This window comes from Phaethon aethereus (genome assembly GCF_964289735.1).
Source record: "Phaethon aethereus genome assembly, chromosome: 4".
In the NCBI taxonomy this organism is placed as follows: Eukaryota; Metazoa; Chordata; class Aves; order Phaethontiformes; family Phaethontidae; genus Phaethon; species Phaethon aethereus.
The window spans coordinates 6852829-6876151 of NC_138578.1; the positions used below are offsets into that span (position 1 = coordinate 6852829).

The window sequence follows — 23323 nt, forward strand, 5'->3', positions numbered from 1 at the left end:
TTGATCTTATTAATCACATTTATCTAATATTTTAGGATCCAATCCAAACCCCAGTGAACAACAAAGATGCATGAGGACAGTATCTGGTCACTGAAAAAATCCCAATTTTAATTTAGCTGCTTTTCCAGTCATAATTGACTGCAACACTTCAGATGCATTCAGCTTCATGACCATGAACCAAGTTATCAGTATGCAAATATTTTTCTGTATGACTAAGAGTGATTATAACTTTATTTATTCCTGCCATCCTAATGACTGAGTTTAGACATAGAAGGAACAGATCCTGGCACACTCTGATGCACAAACACACAACATATAAAGAGAATTTTGAACCTTCTTTCTTATCTATCAATTAGAAACTTCAGTGTTAGAAAATTAAATCCTGTGATTTTACTCAAACTCATTGGTTTCACTTGGAAATTCCACTCATTTTTATCTTAGCAAAAACTGCAGAACTTGGCCCAGTGTCAGCAGCTTCTCTGAAATTTTGTTGGCAATCCAAAAGACAGAGTTACGATACAACACTAAAAGCACTACTGCGGCAGAAATTCAGCATAAGAGCATGACTACTTGTTCTAACTAGTGATTCTTGGTTTTTTAATTCCCTTAGTCCTTCACTATTGGGGCTGCAATTGCAGTCTAAACCTTAGCTTCAAAAATCACATCCTGTTTACAAGATGAGCTACACTTTAATGCAGTGCGTAGGGCGTGGGTTTCATTACTAATAGAATTAAAAACTCCATTTCCCTAGCAGTGAACTTCTGAGCACATTTGTTCACTTGTCATACGCTTGTTCCTGTCTCTCCTCCCTCTGAAAAGGGCATACAGGTCATTAACCATTTCATGGACCTGCAGTTCCATTTGGCTGTACTATCTGTCTCGCAACAGTGAACTGACCTTAACGTAGCTGACCCAGAAGAGTAGCTAGGAATACTGAAAACTAAGAAACATAAGCCACATCCTTGTCTGCTTCCTACAGTTACAGGGTTGGAAGCATCCCTTGTGGAGTTCCCACATCTGAATCTGTTCTACTGTCAGAATATCACTACCATCTGCCACAGTTGCAATGGAGTCAATCCCAGCATCAAAGAACCACCATGGTAGTGACATTTCCTGGCTCAATCCTCATCATGCCCTCTGTAATGGCCATTTACAGGGAACAGCACACGTATGGATATGGTAACAACTCTGCACCATCTATTTATTTCCTTCCACCAAGACCATTAGTTTTGCAGGTTCTGAACTGTGTTTGTCACCAACTGGAGTAAAAGCCTTGAGCTTCTCTACAAATAATTAATCTCTTGCAAGAGAAGAGAATAAGTTTGCTACATGGAATTGTCTTTTTTCACACTACGTAGGTTTTTGTTATTCTTAACAGACCTGCGGGGCCCTTTGTTCAGCAATGAATTTAATCAGTGACAACAACCTCTTAGAAGAAAACCACAATCTTCAGCAAGAAAGCTGAGACACAAGTCTCAGCAAAGGTTTGGTAACATTAATATGCAACAGCATAAAGAAATCATGTTTCTTAGGTATGATGCTTACGTAGTTTAATTCTTTCCCTGTTCCATTCTTTTTAATTAATTTAATACTTGTATATATTTAACTTGAATTTTGGTAATATGCATTTATCTGCTGGAGACCAATTCTATACTGGAAACAATGATTTGCTGTCTGGGATCCGTGTTTACAATTTTTGTTAACCATCTTTTGGGGACATAACAAACACCAACACTCCCCAGTTCTGGCAGGTTGCTTACCATTTATTTTATATGGCAGATTGGCTCAATAGGTGGCCACAGAATAAAGTGTTACTTATTCTGAAAGACACAAGACTTCTTGCAGAGATGATGAAACTATAATGGCTGTTAAAAATGGAAATGATGCTAACGACGTAAATAGGTAGCTGTAAATAATACATAGGCATTGCTGTATTTCTTGAGTCCTCTCACAGTAGGACACAGTAGTAACTTTTTTCTGTGCTAGGGTAGTGGGATCTTGAAAAGAAGAACATAGCTATCTATTGAGAACTGCTACAATAAATGGATAGGCATTATGTCAAATGTGTGCTACACAGCCCCATTTTTCAACACATAACATTCATTCACAAAATAACTGCTCATTAAAAATTACTCTGAGAGGCACCAACTGAAAACACATTGCACTTTACAAAACACCTATAAATACAGGTGCAAAGATGAAGAACTGAACTGATATATATGGAATATATATATGGATAGAATATATGGAATATATTCCATACATTTTCAGTATGGAATTTTAAAATATTTTTTAAAGGAACACACACTGCAAATCATGTAGCATTTCTCACTACAACCCACACAGTTACAAATGAGTTGTTTGATGTACTGTCATATTTTAAAATAAATTAAAAAATTAATATACTTAATGACAACTCAGATGTTCTCTCTTCCTTTCTCAAAGTAGTAAAGACTTTTTTTTTTTTTTAAAAGAAAAAGACCTATGTGTTGATAGGAACACTAGTAGAAAGCTGCAAGACTTACTTTCCAGAATTTACTTGCCCAATTAAGTTAGTTAAGGTAGAAAGCAAAGGTAATAAACAGAAATAACAAACAGACCAGATTTTTTCACTGGTTGAAACCCACACTTTCACCGGTACAACTTTCTCTTTGGATTAGATATTATCACACAGACTGGCAGGAAGACACATCCTTACTTTCATTGAGTGAAAATCTGGCTCCACCGAAATGTCTTCTTTTGGATTAATTAAGAGAAGGATCTGACCAACTGTGTATAACCTTGCTAGCACAGCTGATTTATGTCATTAAAATGTCCCACCAATTCTCAACTGTGGAAAGTAGATTAAACTAAACTCCTTCATTGTAGTCCCGTTCTGCCAGCTTCTGCCTTGTGGGAATCTTAATTACACACACTATGTCTCAGTAATGCATCTGACCACCAGTTCCTAACACCTCTGGAATAACGGGGTGACACTGCATTCCTGTTACACTGTCTGAAAGCACTGGCTATGAGGAGTTACCTTTTTGACTTCATACTTAATGGCCAGCTTCACACGACTCAGTGATGCTCTGTGTCTCTGCGCTTCAACTGGCTCAGAATTCAAATCCCCGTTCAGAATGGCCTCCACTTCTTCCGAGTCTCGGCAGAGATCAAGAACACCAACCACAAAATCCTTGCACTGCATAGACAGCTTGCGATAGTCATTCTGAAAGAGAAGGGTTAGAGAAAATGGCCCATGACGAACATGCTTAAGAGTCAATGGCAAGGAAAAAAGAACCTGTAAAAGTTGCTAAAACTTAATAGTGTTAGACTTTTACACAGTATGTCAAGCTAGGAGTGTATCAGACATTACAGAGCTCTTGTATAGCGGAATAATTTCTTCTCTGACACAAGGAAGCCACTTGAACAGAAGATGATGACAGCTGTTTAGCAGAGCATGGGAACATTATATAATAGCATGATGGAAATAACCCAGATGGGCAGCAAGGGCAAGTTGAATGGACAGATAAGAATTGGACAAACAAACCAGGACCAGAATTCTTGAAATCCTAAACTTACCCTTGCAATTGCAGACAATTAATGAAATAATTCTTACAAGTTGCCCTCCTAGGCTACAAATATATTTCTGCTCTTTCTACACTGCTAAAATGGCTGCTTACTCTTTACTCTGATGTACACCATATTAATTTCACCCCCTTCCCTCCCCGCCTCTGCTACCCATTTACTCTTGAAACCGCTTCACACCTGACAACATGTACAAGCAGGTTACAAAGTAACTGCATAGAGTAACTGTGCGATGAACTTGGACACCAGCATTGTGGGCAAAATACCTCAAATTTCCTGTATAGGCAACACAGAAACCAGCTTCTTCAAAGGGCAGTTCAAAGATATTGGGCTCCTGAGACATTCTCCAAGAGATGACCTTTCCACTGACAACAGAGCTGAACTACAGACATTTCTCTAAACCTCAACCCTTTCATTTAAGAGCTCTGTCCACCTTTCCCTTCCTCTCCCTCTGTCCTTCACTTCCTGTCTGTATCTATCACTACTCCTCTTCCCAAAATCACCTGTTACTTTAATCTCCCTCTTGATTGCTCTCGCTCCATCAGCTTTCCCTTCCATTACTGCTGGAGTCAATGGTTCTGCCTGTGTTACCTTCTGAAAGGATACGAAGCAAACATTTGTTTTCTCAAAAAACAACTCCCCCCTCCTCCTATTCGGACCTTTTTCAGAACCTCACCTTCTAGTAAAGCATTTCTTCTTTTCCCCCTCACTACTTCCATTTTGCAGCGTATCATTGGCCGTTTCCAGACTTGTAGCTTGTTGACTACAGCTGTTAAGTCTTACTTTTTGCTGGTCCTTACTCTTTCTGTCTTTCCTCAGCCTCCCTCAACCTTTCAACACTTTGGGACCAGGTCCTGAGTTACGCCCATGGGCGGTGATCCTTTCTGTGCAGCTATTAAACTACTGCACCTACGGTGCAGTGGTACCGTTTTTCTCTGTGTTCATGTCTCATGCCTGGCATGCTGCTCACAAGTTTCACGGTCTTCATCCTTACTCTTTTTGCTGCCTCTCTATAAGCAAGCTTACGTCTATCTTTTAGGTACCACCTTTCAACTTCCCAGCTGCTCATATATGTCAACATCGCAAAGATTTCCATCTATCTAATCTCCTCTCTCTTCTGACACAACATTTGTGGCTACATTTCAAAATTTTAAGATAACTCTGCAAAGCATGGACACGTGAATCTCTGCTTACGCTTCTGTTCATGCTTCCATAAACCTGACATGTAAGTCATGTATACGTCTTCCACCACCTCTGTGACATTACATATAAGCTCTTATCTGGTATCTGCTTCAGTAGAAACCTTGGTCTTCATTTGTGTCCATGTCCCCTCAGCTAGATTTCTAGGACTTCTTTATCTGAGATGCAACCTCTGATTTCCTCACTGGAGGCTATGGTTGGGAGGAGGAAACTTGACTGAATCTGCCAATTTTACCTAGTGGTATCAAGTGTTCCAGTGCCCAACTGAAAATAGCATAGCCTGCTTTTTCAATTATTCCACAGCTTTTCTTATTTTTTTTTTCCCAGTAGGCCATCAAAAGGCTAGTCTGAGCCCTCTGTCTCTCTATTTCTGTGCATTTACTGTTCATTTTCAGAAACTCTTTTTGAAATCACTTCTGGGGGGTACAGATTTTTCCTTTGTGGTTCCTGCCTTCTCAAAAATGCTTCCTCACTGATTCTGCTCTCATAATTTTCTCATTTAATCTCAATTTTTTTCCTGAAACGCTCACTATTTCCCCTTTGCCTAACTAACTTTTCCCTCCTTGTACTGCCAGTTTTGTTAAATTTTTAACTTAGCATCTATAAAATGGGATAGAGAAACTAACATGCTCTCAGTAGTTTCAAATTACTTTGGGAAAATATGGGAAAAGAGGCTGCATAGGATAATGGCAGGAATCAGCTATCAATCCCATAGGTCAGATTCAGACATGAATCAAAATGAAACATTCCTGGAGACAAACAAATACTACTAAGAATTGTGTTATGGAAAACTAACATCCCAGATACAGATTTGGAAACAAGCAGTCCTAACCAGAGACCTAAACAGAACCCAGTTATTTCCTTTGGTCATAGATGACAAATAATTCAGTTGTCAGTGAACCAACAAGATGTAAGGCTATTCTACATTTGGTTTTGGTAACCAAGGAAAATATTACACAAGAGCCAATTATAAAAATAATACTGGGATGCATGATTAAATACAGTGAAAGGATAAGCAAGTATACATATGACTAAGATTTAGGACCTTAAAAAGGCAAAGTCTGGTAAGAAAGCTAGTCAAGGGAGCGAAACATACTTATAAGCATGGACGTCTGAATGTAGAGAAGGCTTTTAAGTAAAAGACGTGAGAGTCTTTTAGATGAGACATCAGATCCTACAAAGATAAAAACCTTGCAGAGGAAGACTCCAGAATGGTGGCTAGAACAGCAGTCTTAAAAAAGACAAATGGAAACGCTCTTTCTTGACAGTCTAGTCAGGCTTGTAAAGGATATTAAGCAAAGCACAAAGAGGTACGATGATGTAAAAAGAAGATGGAGATCTTCTTCAGTGAAGACAAACTAAGAGACTAAAGACAATCCTAGTAAAGCCAAAAACAATACCTTGCCTTCAGTTTACTGAACTCCTATATTCTTAACACTGTTTATATTAAATTGTTTGCACAACAGAATTATTATTTATCTGTAAGAACTTAAACACCCTCCCTTAAATTCCCAATTTCAAGCAAGAGTTGCTTAAACATTTGGCATAAATGCCAAAGAAAGGCATTTACCAAGATGGCTGAGCAAAAACCACAATAATCATCAGATACAGCATAATGTTAATTCAATAGGAATAAGACTGGTAATCATTTTTTCTTTAACACTAAAGTAGCTGTAAATCCACTATTTGCAGTGAATGGGAGGATACACTAAGTTCACTGACTTCAGCAGTAGTACTATATAGCTAAAAGAGAAGCTACATTCTTTCTCACCTGAATTTGCAAGGACTTGTAACTCTACAAAAAAAAAGTCTTTGTTTTAGTATTATTTCTGTCTATCCTATGCTCAGAGGTGACATCTCATTAAGGTTTAATAAAGTTTAGTTTAGATGGTTTTGTATTAGTCAAGTGCTTTATGACATAACCCAACCCAACCTAATTTTGTCCTTGCATGAATGAACATGGACTGTCCAGTTGTGGGGAGTGGCTTCATTTACAACATCTTTTCTCATTCTTTTGCTAACTGTGAAGAAAGAGAAGGAGAAATAGTGGACTTCTTATAGTTAGGAAATAACAACAGTTACTCTTGCTAAAGGTTCATTCCATTTTCTTCACCATTTAACTATTCTCTTTTTCCTTAAAATAATACAGAAATGTAATACCAAAAGTTACAATACTAAGAAGTTACTTCTCTAACAAGTCCCAGTATAAATGTCAGGAAAATCTATTTGTTTTCTTGTGTTTAAGCTATAACCAAGTCTCACACACATGCAAATACACAAGTACAGCCTAGTATCAGGTTCATAAAATGTAAACATTCAAGTACATTTCTGCGATAGCCACACACACAGTTTAAAAGATGAACATAGTTTTCTCAATCAGTACAAACTAAGCAAGAAGAATACATTTTCACAGGTAGTTGCAATTGTGAAATACTGCCTACAAATGGCAAAATGCTGTAAAATCACTTTCCTTTGGCAAAAGGTGCACAAATTGCGATTGCAGCAGTATCGCATGAAGACTGCTATTTCAATAGACTACAGATTGTTTAGTTTACAGATTTTGCTGTTCTCTCACGAATGGAGGCTCATCCTCACAAGTGTGTCAGAGCTCCTGACTGACCCTGGCAGAAGCTCCTGCACTCACACTGTATTAACTGGCATCCTAAAAAATACACCTATCCACTCTGTGAACAGCCCTTCCTGAAGGACAGACTGCTTTGCATGGACTGTTCGCCTGCTACCACAAGAGTTACCCACATTTCTACTGAAAACGTTAATAGTGCTACATGTTTCCTGATAATAAACATTCTTGCTTTTAAAAGTTATGCTTATTGCCAGATAAGATTAAAGGTATGATGTATTAAGTTTTATTCTGTCAAATTTAAGGATTAAACACAGGCTACATTACTTACAAATGCTGTTCTAAGAACTGAAAACCAGTATGTGCGTTGTTAATATCTGACACAGGCTTTGAATTTTATGCTAGGAAAACTTGTCAGATTTCCCTCTCCAGGTCTTTACTTACTGATGTATTAGCAAATCAAATTTATCTCTGTCTATTTGATTGCTTTACAGAATTAAACAGACAAACGTTACCCACATTGTAACCACGGGACCCATTTCTCAAATGATCTTCTACCTCTAGGGTGTTGCGTGAATAGCAAAAACCAGAATCTGTGGTCTCAGTCATCCACATACACCTCTGCTTACTCTTGAGAAGATACAAATGAAGCCACCAGATGATTCATCTCTTCCCTGTCCTAAACAAGGCTACCAGAACTCCCCACATGAAGCATCCATGTTTGAAAAGCCCTGCTACATACTGTGCAAGTTGCAAATTCGTTACCGTGAAGCTACTCTTCAGGGGAACACCAAACTGAGTAAGGCAGTAACAGACCTGCTTATACACTGGGGTTCTTTGCCTATTTTTCCTCATAATATGAGGACTCTGCTTCCTTGATCAAAGTGCTTCTCCAATTAATTTACAACCTAACTCAGCTAGTTTAACTAGCTGTATCATCTTAAATAATCTCTCTCTCAAAAAAAAAAAAAAGTTACACAGACATATTTGTAACATCGAAAATATCAGCCTGTATTCTGCATTTCACAGATACCACAGCTGACACCGGTACATAACGGACAACTGATGATGACTGGAATTGCAGAACTGTGTCTCAGGAGCAGTTTAGGAGGACTCTGGCACACATCCACAGCTGCAACTCAGCCTGCCCAACTCTGCATATTCTGCTCTCACTCATAACATTAAAGACTATCTTGCGAGTTCATCTAGAGTTTTTACAAAGAATATATCAATCTGTGTGCAAAGAATGAAACATATGAACAAAGATCTTCAGCTGATTTCACCCGTAAGATTTTTAACTATTCCAAGGAAAATTTATACTGAGCAGTTAGTTATATGTAGTCAAAGTATATGTATCTGTTTTCTATTATAAGCCACACTCCTGTAAGCACCACCGATTGTGACTATGCACAGCTGCATTAACTCGTTCACACACATTATATGCAATCATAGATTTATGTTGAGTATTATGTATTAAATGGCCGTTTTGAGACCATGTACATAGTCAGTTTGCATATATAACTACAGGAACTGTATATGCAAATCAAGCACATAATTGCACTAACGGTTATGGATCTGGGCCCTGTCCTTTTAAAAGTTGGACCTAAACGTAGATCACGCTTGAACACTCTTTGTTAGTTCAGCTGAGATAACACTATGTAAATTTACTTGGAACAGTGACAGATTCCGCTTTTAGATGCACGTCCACATCTTCCGCTGGTTTCAGTAGGAGCTTTTAGCAAAACTGGGAACAGGGATTTATCCTATATAAAGCAGGATTACGATCTTTCTGATCCTTGCTATGATGGACCAAATTCTGACATGGTATCAGCTATGCAGTTTCCACTGGAAGAATTGAGCTTGCTTACACTGGACAGTATTCAGGTAGCATACAGACTATCATGTGGCTTTTTAGCTACCTTGTCCTGTTTTTTTTCTATGGTGGCTGCAAAGGGAAGTTCCATCAGCTGTTCTGGCTACTAGAAATTCTCCCATCACTGTGAAGTAACAGTTTTAAAGTTCTTGAGGAGGAGGGTAAATATCAATTAACTTCGGTAACCCACAGTAGCCACAGTGGCCAGGGTCTACTAAAAATCGAGGAACAAGGAAACATAAAAATTGGGAATACTGGTATTGCAAAGTATTTTGTGGTGCTACTGGGATTGAAAAATAGGATTCTCCAACTATGGTAATCAACACTTGTTAACATTAAGACAAGACACAGTTCCAGACTGAGCTTCCCTAGCCAGTATATCAGGTACAAAGCAGTACACCTTGGAGATCTCTAACAACTCATGAAGACAGATGCTAGTAGAACACCGCTTGGTAATTTTTTCTAACTTAACAGGTTTTGCCCTTTTCCACAAAAGAAAGGAATTGAACCAGAAGATTTGATACACTTTGAAAACACTATCTGAGCAGGCACATTGGTTATAAAAGCCCTTATAAACATCAGAATTGGGGAAGACGACCAGAGTAATGCAGAATTCCGGTTTTGCACCTTAGACACAGAACTTCATCAACAATTTTTCTTTCTGTTTTCTTTCTAATTATCTTTACAACATATGAAACACCCCTAAAAACCTGAGATGAGAGAATCCAATCATCTGCTTTAAGAGACTGCAATTTGGTATAAGAGTAAAAGGGGTATTTTTTATGATTTGGTAGCAATCTTGACTCAGATAAAACAAACTGAAATTTCTGACTTCATCTGAAATCCTCCTGTCAATCCCCAGAATCACCAAGGAAGGCAGGAGAAACACTGTAGTTCCTGCCTTGGCCACAGGCATGATATGCTGCTATACTGGCCACTAAAATGATGTTTTGCTGCTTTGACAGCCAGGCACTGACAATCTCTGCTGTTCCCTTAGCTTGTTTCAAGGCCTTAAAGAGGAGTCACCAGCATTTTCAGACAAGCCAGCCACACAATCCTGGTAAAACCAGGATTAGAAAACACAATAAAGAACTGATAGAGAGAGTATAAAAAATAAATAAATAAAAAGAAAATTAGGCAAGCTTTTAGAAGGGAGACACACAAAAAAGGAAATCCAAAGAGGGAACTGAATAGAAGAAAATAAGGGAAGACGAAAAGTGGATGCAAAGAACAAAAAGGGTAACAGTGTCAAGAAGAAACTACAATAAAATAGACGAAGAATAGTAAAAGGAGCTTGGAACAAGGATTTCACAAAAGGAGTAGGGGGCAATAAAGCTTGAGGACGAAAGAAGTAGAGTGAAATAATCTTTAGGGCTCCAGTTTCGCCATCCATTTTTACTCATTTTCGGTACTTAGTTTTGGCTACATGTCTTGTGTCTTCCAGGAAAAATGAGGGTTCATCGTTTTCTTTGAATCCTTTCTCCTTACTTCTGAAGGGAAAATAAAAAAATTAAAAATCAGTGTAATTAATAAGTTCTTTTAATATTCATGGGGAATTGACTGTCATGAATGAATGTCCTAAGCAAACTCTGGTTTGCACATGAACAGGAGAACTTGTTAGTGTAAATCATAAGAAATAGAGGCAGACTGGACTTTGCATATGCAATAGATGTAGGGTTCAATTTAACGAGCATTTACTAGGCAGCTTTGCCCTCAAGCATTTAAACAGGTCCACCCTGTATTCTTGCTCTGTGGGAAAACCACTTAGAAAAGTATTTTCTGTACCACTGCTCCACATCCAGGAAGTGCATTGCCGCAAGCGTGCAGAGGAAATGCTATGGGCCTTAATGTACCATAGATACTAAGAATAAATCATGAATATCATCAAAAACCCCTTTAAACAGACTTGTCCATTTTCTGTAGATGAACTACTTTGTCCATTTTTCTTTACCCTGAAACAATTCTGCTCAGTGTTGTGCTATAGATTGGATTGGAATACTTAAGCATTTCCAGTGATGATCCTAAAGGAGAGTGCACCAGTAGTCTATCAGTCATTCTGCCTCATAGCGAGTCCCTCTGGGATGTGACAAACCACACAGTTATGAGCAAAACACATTCAGATGACGTAGCTATAGCAAAGAAAGCACTGAACCGATAGCTACAAATTGGACACACACCAGATGAGGCAAGCTCTCACAATTGACTTCTGTAAGACACAGAAGCACCACTTGCTTTTTCCTTGATCTACCTCTACGGCTCTCAGTGCGGCATCTTGTTTTACATCCACGCCACGAGCAGCCCCACCACACCTGCCCGCAGCCCCAGTGGAACACACAGTCCTCTCGTCAGCTGTGCAATTTCAGCCCTTCCTGAACTTGGTTTAATGGCGACACTAAAAAATTCCTTGCCTCTTCTTTTTCCTCCTCCTTCCCTTTTCCACTAGCCCTTCTCCCCAGGAAGGGCAGCCAACCATCAATGCCAGAGAAGAAGCAACTGTCCTACCAGGCTTGGTAGAAACGGAAAGAACACCCTGAGATGTGTAAGAAACAGAAGGAAGAGATAGATGAGAGGTTAACGAGGAGAATAATTATTTACTTGGAGTGGTTTAATTTCGATGAGAAGCTGGAATTTCCACGCTAGCAAGGAGCCAGGAACAATTTCTACTGTAGGTGCCAAAACTGAATTACCTTATACACCTGGCAAGGATAGCAGCCGTGTAAGTGCTATCCAAAAATAGTGAAACCTGTGAAAATAGTGGATTTCTTGGGTTCTTAGGCATCCACAAAATATCAATGAATAGAGGCTAAAAAAATGAGAAAAAAAAAAAGAAAAAGTTGAAAACCAGAATATTTTATACTGTGATAATTCAGTATTTTAAAAACTGAAGTACTTTTTTAAAGTTCTGGTTTGAAATGAGAAGTCCAGCCAAAAAACATTGCTTTTTCTCCTCCAAAATGTCAAGCTAGTTCTCTTCTGACAAAATTTGTATTCATGCTGTTAGTACCTATGACATGGGAGCTTCCCATGAATTTGTATTTTTACTGAATTTTTCCTATTCAGTTCTAATCAACTACACCCTCCCCTTACAAAAACATGATATAGCTTGCCTTAATTTAGCTTTGGCTGGCAGAGATTGTATTTTGGGTTCCTAGGGAGTTGCGTAACACTTAAATTGAGTCCCTAAACCCAGCCGTGTTTCTGAACACATAATAACAAAATTTGTATGCAGTATCACAAAGAAAAAAAAGAGATGGTAGAGTTTCTGAGATGCCAACCCAGAAGAAAAGTTCTCTTTAAGAAACTGCAGGAGAAAAAAAAAAAGGAAAAAAAAAGAGGTCTGTAACCACAACCACCAAAGCCTTATTCAGAAAACCCATAAATCTCCACCTTGGGCACACGATTCTGGAGACCCTGTGGCACTCACGTTGTTGGCCTAGTTGAAGAGAAATCAATGATAAACAGGACTGAGTTATACACATCAGAGATTTAACCTTCTATAATGGTCTCTAAATGAGGCACATAACTGTAATTCATTGTGTGAAGCACACAAATCAACAGGCTCTGTGCATATGATAAAATTCTCTAATTCCCTGATTTTATGTTCACGAAGAGCTTTCCCAGTTCAGTACTTTTTCAGCAGAGGAAAAAGAAAAATCTATACTCTTGAATAAACACACTGAGGAAGTACTCAATCCATTTGCCACGTTACACAATGCGCAGCATGGTATTAGGAGGTTCCTTCAGCAAAGGAAGGAGAGGAAAGGTTTAAGCTGACTTTCACACTTCATTAATGTGTGGTATAATACACAAATCCTTCTCAGCACTGAAATCTAATTTTTAAATTATATTTTTATTTGCTCAGCTATATCTGGAGCTATTCTTTCTCAGGAGTCTAAAACTGTTTCTTCCTCTTCTGGTAAAGTCCACTTTATTAATTTCTGCCTATATTTCTCCAGGTGGTTGTGTATTTCTGAGTATTCCACAGTGTTAGCAATGCTTGCTGTTGTTTGAACAGGTTAATGCACCTTTTGCCTCTCTCAGATCATTTATGAAGACATTAAACAAGCAAGTGGTACCCAACACTGAATCTGCAGAACCCCATTACATTTTTTTGCTAAAACTAGATACAATGCTGTTAATATCCCTACTCACTGAGAACAATCTGTCATTCCCCAAGCCGAGCTTTTCTTATTACACATAGTCTACTGGGGTTTGATTGTTTTTTGTGGGACTTGGTTGGGGGTAAGGGGGGCAAGGGGGAAGGTGGACATTACTGTACTTTTCGAGGTGTTCAACAAAACTGCAAAATAATTTAAAAAAATGTTAGCAACAGCTAAGTCATTAATTGTCTGATTGAGAAGCTGAAATATAGAGAAAAGTCAAGGCATTGACATACTAAACCAGACAACAGAACCTACATCTGTAATCAGTCTAACAGCTGGTTTTGAACAAGTGACATTTCTAAAAGGTGCATCAAAAAAACCACTTTGTATTCTTAACTATTTGGAGACATCATTCAAAATTACTACATAAAAAAAAAGAGGGAATAAGGTCAGTGCTGCAGTAGGCTCAAGAAAAGCATAATGTTTCTGCTTTCTGCACTTACACTACTCAGTGTTTTTAACTAAAAACTATTTTTGTCTGCTACAGCAATCAAAATTGTTTTCCATCCACTGCAAGGTTATCAGAATACACACTGTCTGTCCCTTTTTCCAATTTTCTCTGTACACCGTAGGTGCAAAAGCAATTTCATTTCATTAAAAAATATTTTTTAAAGGCTTATGTATTGAAAACTCAAAATCAAGAACAAAAGAGACAATAAATATCATGAAAGCATTTGCAATTGAAAAAGGAAAGACACAGGAAATAATTTCAAGCATCTAAAGACATTATGAAGTAGCAACAACTTTAAAACAGTAACAGAGAGAAACACCAAAACACCATTACCTTGAATTCTTTTTCAATGTTGGCCAACTTGGCAAGTTCATTGCTGAGTTCTAGGGCAGTGAGTACTGGATCTTCACTGGAGAGGGACAGATAAGCCGGACTAGCCAGTCCTTTGTATGCATTTATTCTTGACCTAGAGTGACTGAAAGAATCATGCTTTTGCTTCTCTGTACAGTCATTACATTTGCAGAAATAATCATGAGGTCTTTCTATCCTTGCTCCTTTCATCAATAGCATGTGTACGACTTCGTATTTTTGGCAGTGGGCAGCTAAAATTATGGGAGTGATATCTGGAGAAAAGCGGGTACCGTCTTCGTCATAGGAATAAAAATCATCATCCTGAAGCTCCTGCTCACAAGGGCTCAGAGTCAGCCGCTTATTTACTGAAAACCCAGGATGATTCAAAATTGCTTCCACTATCCTAATGTAACCCTTGCTGATTGCGAGCAGCAGGGCATCTCCAATCCGTGCCAAGTTCTCTTTTTTTAACAGAAGTTCTGTCACTTCCAAATGTTCATTCCCTACAGCAAGCTGCAAGGCATTTTGGCCCATGTAGTCAACACAGTTGACATTCAGTGTTTTTGACTCCTCCAGCATTTTGCGCACCACAGGTATGTTCCCATACTCTGCTGCATCTAGGAAGCGCTCTTCTTCAGCCGTAAGACTAGTGCCCCTGTTGTTGAACATGAATGCGGGGCCTCTAATGGCCTGTCGCCTTCCCTTTTCCCTCATCATAGTCATACGTCTCAGAGATGGACTTTCTTCAATGTACCTAATGAGAAAACAAAAAGGTAACAGAATTTCACTGTGTTGGTTATTTGTAATTTCCACCGCTCCTGTGGCTACAAAAATGACAACTTTTTTTGTCCCTTGTCATTTTCCCATCTATTCACTTCTATAAAAGAAGTGTTCTTTATTGTGATCTTTCTGCCTTTGTGCTTGCTCATCTGTAATCTAAAGGCACTTTCAGGTTCAATGCCACAGGCCATTTCCGGTTTGTTAGCATGGTCGAGTTTTTGTTGGTTTTTTTTTTGTTGTTGTTGTTGCCGTTTTTGGGGTTTTTTTTTTTTGTAAGACATCACTTCTCTTCAGAAATCCCTCCCAACTCACGTCAATATATATATATAAAATGAAAACACATCTACTATACTACTTTCAGTAGTAATTAATACTACCCACCAAAAGCATTCAAGCTGATGGTTTAAGGAAGGCAATATTTACGCTTACCATACCATAGTTCACATAAATGAGAGGTAAAAACAAGTTTTCTTCCTGATGTCTTGCCAAGCAATACACAGTGAAGCCTGATCTCACACCTTCTAGTATTACTACTAGAAAAGTTAACCAAATCTGGAAGATTCTACTCATGAGTCAATTTGGTCAAATTATAAGTCTTTGTAAAACATCGGTTTATACACATGCAACAGACTTTCTGGATGCTAGTAACTAAACTGCTCACAGATTCCAGAGACCGGGCATGATCCAGTGTAGACTGGATCAGCTCTCACACCAGCTGGACTTCTGCAATACTGTGGGTTATGTTTGGCCTGTTTCTATTACACATCTACCATTCCAGGAGCTGGAGGGAAGAAGCTATCTAATGTCATTACATGAGTGTGTATACGTATATATATTTTTTTTTTTAAAAGCCCTCATGCATTCTTGGGAAAGTCAAAGAACTACTGAATGAAAATTAAAGTTGGGATGGCAGGCTGCACTGGAAAGAGGAAACCTGGGTGCAGGAAAGTGAGGTTGTTTAGGAAAGGGAACTGAAAACTGGAGAAGCTGTGAACTCCCCTCAAAAACTGGTTGCAAAAGCAGAAAGAGGGAGAAAAGGGAAACAGGAGAGAAGAAAGGCAAGCAAGCTAATTCAGGAAACACAGAAACTGGAATTATGAGCCAGCGAAGATACCGGTGAGTGCAGGGGGAGCAAACAGGAATGGGCTGAGAGAACAGACAGATCAGATGCTGAGCTGGATCTAGCTAGGCAAGGAAACTAGAGAGGGGGGAGGAGGTTCAGAGAAGTGAAACTAGAAGCTGCAAATAAAACAGACCTAGGAAGAGAGGTTGAGAGACAGATGCTATCTAGCTGGAGGAAACAACAGGAACAACTGCCTGGAGAGGTCTGAAACAACAGCATAGATGGGATCAGGCTAAAGTGGTCACAGCTGGGTGAAGAACAGAAGCATTTATGCCTGCCAGAGCAGAGGCCAAAGGCCTTAAAAGGTACTTGGGATACCATAACCTTCCTTCACTATCATCTGCAAATAAATGTGAAACACATCAGGAATCTGCCTTTCCTTTCTAGTCCAGCTCGATATTGAGACAGACAGCCTCCAGCTGCTATCAGTTAATCCATTAACTCAAGGGGAGAGAGATCACTTGAGCTGATTTGATAGGCACAAAGACACCAGTACAGCCGATAAACAATATATGCGTGTTAATGGTGGGTGTGCTTTGAATATATATAACACTATATATATGCTACATAGAGACAAACAGGCCTTACAAATTTCAAATTTGGTCCTTAAATCCTATGTGCCTCCATCCCTCATCTATAAAAAAAGAACAAGTTGGCTCCCATTTTACAAGAGCATTGTGAAAATTAATCTCAACAAAAAACTCAGATATGAGAGTAAAAGCCTAGACAGAAAAACTGAAGAGGAAATTAATCCTTCTACCCTCAGTGCAAAAGCCAAGTAATGTGCATTACAAAAGACATGGGTCCACATAATGAGTGCTGAGGGCAAAGCAAAATATTAAACAGCCCTTTTTAAGCAAACTCCATCAGTCTGCAAAAGGACAGAACCAAGGGAAAAATGCCACACGCCCCTTAGGCACACACAAAGACTACGCATTTAAGTGAACATAGCGGAACCTGCACGGGCAGCTTGAAAAGCTGCATATCCTAATTGCTGCAGCTTCAACTCCACAACCAGAGCGATAGCCTCTTAAATGCAGGTGGGTTTTTAATGTGTGTGACCTTTCAACACTGAAAGCTACCTTAGCTATATCACCACTGCACAAAATATGCCTGTTGACATCACTGGATTTCCCCATACGCAGCAAATCAGCCCTAACGGTTTTCATTGGGCATAACTAATTCCATTCTGCTTATAAGAATAGGTCTGGCCTTCCAGCTATCTGCATGGGTTGTAATAAATTCTGCAAAACAGAAAATCTTAATCACTTTATCACAGCTACAAATATCATAAAAGCTAGTCCATGCTCTGAACATTTCAGTTAACACAAATGGGCAGTTCCATTGCAGACCAAGTGAAGAGATTGCAATACTCATCACCAAGGGCAGGTCTCTCCTGGGATGAAGCATTTGATCTTTTTACATTTTCATCTGTGGTTGATATTTCTGGCCTACCAGAAATGACCTGGGTGGCACTGCAGTATAAGCAATGCTAACTGCTATTTACTTTTTGAAATATATGGCAAAACTGCTTTGCTAAACATGACAGGATCCCTTTTTTTTTTTTCCACTCCTGTACCACTTTCTTGAAGTCTATATAAAAAAGGCTGCTCAACAGAGAGGATTTGTGACTCTCAAACACAGAATTTATTTGATGTCTTAAAGCTTAGGCATATTTCACATCTGGGAGCACTCAGATATAAAGTTTTGAGCCCCAAGTGCACGTGGTGAACAGCCACAGTATGCTACTACCTTATTCCCCAACAAAATCAGAATTAAACTAGAAATACTGTCTTTTCATAGTTACCTTTTAAACAAGTTCTTATTGTCTGCTATGCTGTTACATTTCTATTCTTCCTCCACGTCAAAAAACAAGCTACAGAAATGTAGTTGTTTACTGTAATGTTATGAAGAAAAGAAGTATGTGTATTAAAAAAGTAAAAAAGATAACAAATTGACTCATGCTGACTTCTTCATTTAAGACTACTCTAAACTGCCATCCTGAATCTCATTTATCTTTTATGATATACGTAACAATATATTTCTCCCTATATATTCAGTGTAATTTTTCAGGATATTTTGAAATATGACACATATTTTCTGTTTTATCTATCTTTCTTTCAAGACCCACTGTCTGACTGAGGTGACTCATCTGACTTCTGTAAAAAGAGATAGATCCTTCCAAAGGTGTTGCATTAGAATATCTTCCCAATAAGGAAGATTTCCTTAGCTAAAAATTTTGTCACAGAAATGATCTATTTGAAGTGACTGCAGTATCTTCTCAAAATAAAGATGAAAGTTCCCTGGTATTTTAATGAATAAAATATTGTCAAGACCTCCCGAAAAAATAAAAGTGAAAAATCTCATACAGCACCACACAGCCAGAAGACTGTCAGGTCCATCCATACCTTCCTCCTCTCTTCTTTCCCTCAGCAAATTCAAAGACCTTGAAGCCAGCACAGCTCTGGTCAGAGCACTGAATGCAAGAAGCATCAGGTACAAGGTCTCCTATTCCATTTTCTGCTCTCCTGTTCTTACACCTACTATTTTTAAGCTGTCACAAAGCATGAAGAAAATGGTTAAAATTTTAGTTTTAACTATTTAACCCTTTTCAGCACATTTTACATGTAACGTTTGACAACTGAAGTAATCAAAACAACAAAATCTCAAGTTGCATCTCTAAATATCATTAGACTGGCATTAAAATATGATTACAATAGAACTAAGTGTGCATTAATTATTTGTGTTTATTTCCTAAAGCCCTTAAAGTTCATATTCTCAAACTTGTATCTGTAAGGAGCTGACAACTTACACTAAAAGAGGGAAGGAGCGATAGAAATTGTGATGCTCTTCTTCCCAACTGTTCCAAATAATTAAAAGAACACAAAAAAAAAAAAATCTGCAGAATGCATGGCAAAAAAAATCCACAAGAACACCAAGCAAGAAAAACACCCAATTATTTTATGTTAATTCTTCAGCAAAGAAACACCACTACACTAAATAAGTTCTAGACCTAGTACACAGGTATAATTAGACTATGTGGTATGCAGCAGGAAGGTGAGAGGACAGAATTCAGTCCCCTTTTGATGTCATGAAGCAGCGGTTGAGCCCCTCTATTTTCTCCACAGCTATTTTTCACATGTCACAGCAGAAAAATGGCCAAGGGGTCTACAAAGCCTCAAGCCTTTGTTTGCTGCTCAGCACAAATAAGAAGGATGGAATCGGAGACGAGCAATCATGTTAACAAATACACCAGTTCCACCACATCCGGACACATTCCACTGGCTCTAAGCGTGCACCAGGTAGGCAGCTCTTTTAAGGAACTGAAGACCTTCACTGGCAAGAAGGAAGAGCTTCAAAAACTGTACACCAACCTTCAGAACCGTTCATTCATCAGTATAAAACAAGGATGGTCTCAAGATACAAGTTTTACTTCCCAACTATACTGCTCCCTTTAGCCATTTGCCAGCTTAAGTCTAGTTTATTGCTTCCTACTTAGGCAAATGCTCAGTAACTTCAGTGATAGCTGTAAATGAACGTAACTCACTACAAGATGATTAACAATTAACCAGGATGTGACGGGACCCTAAGTCAGCCCCTTGTTGAATAACACAAAAGCAGGACACTTTGCAGCAGAACTCCCACATTAGTGAGGCCACAGCTCCTAAAGGATTATACCACTTTTCAAGACCTTTACCTAACGAGAAGTATCACAAGCTTTCAGACAGAGCAATGTTATGTACACGCTGAACAACTAACTGGTTTGCTACATACCAGGTAATATCATAAGACACAAAAGCCTATCCTACATTATAACATATTTATGTTTACCTGAAATATTTTCATCTAAAATGTATGACCTTCATATGTGCAATAAAAAATATTTTAAAAAAACATTTCTGCTAAGCAAGCAATGGCCACTTGTCTCTAGTGTTTTCTATGCATCACATTTACAATGACCTTACTGCATCGTATTGTTGCCTGGACATTTACTCCTATGTACAAGGCTAAAATTTGAGCTGCACAGCAACTGCAAAGGACCGGAGTATGCATTATGATTCACCTACCTTTTTACCATGGATTATTCCAATTACAGATTGCTACTCTGTTAACCTACCCATCCCTTTTCACGTTCAATCTTTCGGAATTGTAGCATAAGGATGGAAATACGGGACAAACAGTTGATCTGAGAATTCCTTGTGTTCTGCTCTTCATTATCTCATCAACAGCAATTCAAAAGATTTATAATCTTGTTTCTAAGTCTATTTTTTAACACTGCAAACTGCATTAGCAATTTTAAAAGAAACAGAGAAGGTGGAGAAACAGGTTTCATTCTGGGCCTTCCCAGATCCGCAGAGCAATCTTCTAACATTTGTACTGAAGAACAGGCTGTTATTCTCCCTGAACTATTAAAAGCAATAAAAGATGGCATCAACAATTTACAAGCAGTTTACCCTACTGCTAAACTGCAGTACAACTTAAGTGTTCTTGACTCTAATCTAGCCCTGAAAAAGAAATGGAGTCCAGTGATCATAGACAGATCAGGTAAGTACATCACAGAAACAGCGATGCGCACACACATTTAAAAGTGACAACACCAGAGTCAGACACACAGGAGATGTGGATTGTGCCTCTTGTTCTGCCAAAAGTAACCTCTGAGGTCCCAGTTTTAAAGAATGATAATCGCCTTACTCCCAAAAGTGCGTGCTCAGACATGCACTTGTACACATGCACTCATACGAGCAGCATTTTACCTCATGACTCCCAAGATCTCTTAAACCAAGTGATCTCAAATGTTTGCTTTGTTACCATCACAGGAAAAGACCAAGTTGTTCCGTATGAGGTAGCAAGCAGCGCCTGGCTCCATGCAGGGCCACAGGCAGTGTTAGAGGGGCAACCTCCCTACCTCTCCCAAATGAAGGCCCTGCCATCCCCTCCAGCTCTGCTACAGCCACGTGCCAGAAAAGCCTGTAAATTTGTTTCTTCACCAGTAAATATCGTGTCACATTCATGTATGTTTGCAAGGAAGCTTGCACATGTTCCACACAATTTGGAAATCCCTGCACCAAGTTTAAAATGTATTAAATGAGAGCTTCCTTCTCCCTTCTGTGAACTACTGCCCGGGCTTTCCAGAAGAGGGAGGCTAATCCAGTTGAACAGCAGAACATAAATCAGGCCAGCTGCAAGATCTGACTCAGGTCTATACCCTCAACACTGGTCTGAAATGACATAATCCATCATCCAAAATGCCCTCACGTCAGCTCACAGAAGTTCTGGCTTCAAACTGGAATGAATTAGTCAAAAAATGGAACAAAACACAAGGTATCAGGAGGTATACACATGTTAAGTTTGTTCCTTCCCCTCTCGCCCCACAGACTATGCAGAGCTTTTTCCTACCATTACTCTTTGCTAACTCCTCAATAGAAAATACCAACCATCTGAATTCCTGGGGAGAAAAAAAAAGGACTATATTTTGATGGCAGGAGTAAATCTATGCACACACATAAAAAGGCAAACATCTCGCCAGGAAAAAAACAAGTTAACAGGGCTGCAGCAACAAAGAATTTTAGAGCCCCTTTTACACTCAGTCCTTTATTTTTGTTCTGTCATTCCACTCAGGAAACTAAGGTATGCTTTTCAGAGACCCAGGAAATCCGGCATCCAATGCCTACTACGTTTAATTTACAGGTTTTTGCCCACATTTTCCCACTGGGACACATAGTACCTTGTGAAACAAGTATTACATGCAGTCTTAGTGGGAATCTGAGGTTAATTACTTTTTCCAGCGATATTGGGCACAGGAGGGAGCCAACTGTATGTTGCCAGGTACCTTTGCACAGGTGACAGCTTTCAGAGTGAAGACATTTCAAGTATCAACTAAGCGCATCTTCTGCAAACTACTTCACATCTTCCTGCCTCTTTCCCCTTGCACTGTTGGTCAGTACTGAATATTTAGACTACAAATTCTTCCAGTCAAGTATTCTCATACTCACTTTGTGCACACTAAAGCCTTATGTGAGTCAATCTGAGCACATTATGAGCAAACTGATACTTATACTTACTTCATTAACATACGCTATGATTTCAGACATTAGCACAAAACACTCCTCTAGAAGAAAAATCCAACTGCTACACTGAGGATGACCATGGGCACCTAACAGGGGAAATGGCAGTTGTGGGTCTTTTGCCTCTATGCTCTGTCAGTTCAGTGCACTCCTATTACATTGATTAATGTCAGCCCTTTTGTCAGTCCACTGGGCTCACGCTCACTGCTGCCATGGACAAAAATCACAAAAAGCAACTCCCACACACGGCGCTCATTCGAGGCTCAAATGCCTATAGCTGTGTAAACTGAACTCTAGTTTTAGACCCTGGTGGCATAATGACCATTTCTTAAAGAAAGGAATATACCAACAGTTCTAGGAGGATACTAATCTGAAAGGGATCCAGAAGTTTAGGACTCGCAGCGTACAATTCATCTGAATCTGAGCTAGCTTCAACTGTCTAAAAATAAAGTGTTCGAGTCTAAACTAATCCTCTAGGCTCTTTTTATGGTGAATGTAGAAAGACAGGTACCTCAAGAAGATAAATGTCTATGCTGGCTTGCCCACTGCTATTTCCTCTCTCCTCCCATCAACTACAGAGGAAGCCTAGACAAACAACTAACTTTCAGCTAAAGAGACGTGAAAGATTCCTTTACTTGAAGTCTGGAGTGCTGGGTATGGGGTATTTACAAAGAATTTCTGCACTGCAATGGTAAAAACCACTTTTATTTGCGGTTATCCCATTCTAAGCACTACTCTAATTATTTCTGTACTTCACAGGTGTCTCTAGGGTGATTTTAATTAAGGCTTCTTCTATAAATGCTGAATTTGTTCTCTTAAAAGTCAAAATAGAGTGTTTGTCATCTGGCAATTAAAATACTGAATTAAGAACTAAATACTGTCCTGAAAGTATAAAATACTCAAGTATCAGTGGTAGATCTACCTAAACTTCAGCCTGTAATAAAAATAAGCAAATAATTCATGGACAGCCTACATTTTGTAAGGCAGAGAAAAGAATGTTAACATCCCTTTTAGTAGAATTGAATGTTTCCCTTGCAGCAAGTCTAGTCATGGTCAGTATTTACACATATATCTCTCTATATATCCATATATCTGATTGCATTTTAAAAATACAAACTTTCTGAAGACGAGATCAAAGTAGGATGCATCCCAAGAACTGAGGCTTTTCC

The 23323-nt window shown here is 38.9% G+C and overlaps 1 protein-coding gene across 2 annotated transcripts in view; it reads right to left on the minus strand.

Moving 5' to 3' along the window:
• TRPC3 (transient receptor potential cation channel subfamily C member 3) overlaps positions 1 to 23323 on the minus strand; it is a gene marked incomplete at both ends in the record, with an annotated part of 45574 nt that overhangs the window by 21467 nt on the left and 784 nt on the right. For both annotated transcript variants that reach the window (XM_081999752.1, XM_081999751.1), the window contains 2 exons: positions 3023 to 3208; positions 14169 to 14940. In XM_081999752.1, coding sequence (XP_081855878.1) covers positions 3023 to 3208; positions 14169 to 14940 — 958 coding nt within the window. The remainder of the gene's footprint in view (positions 1 to 3022; positions 3209 to 14168; positions 14941 to 23323) is intronic.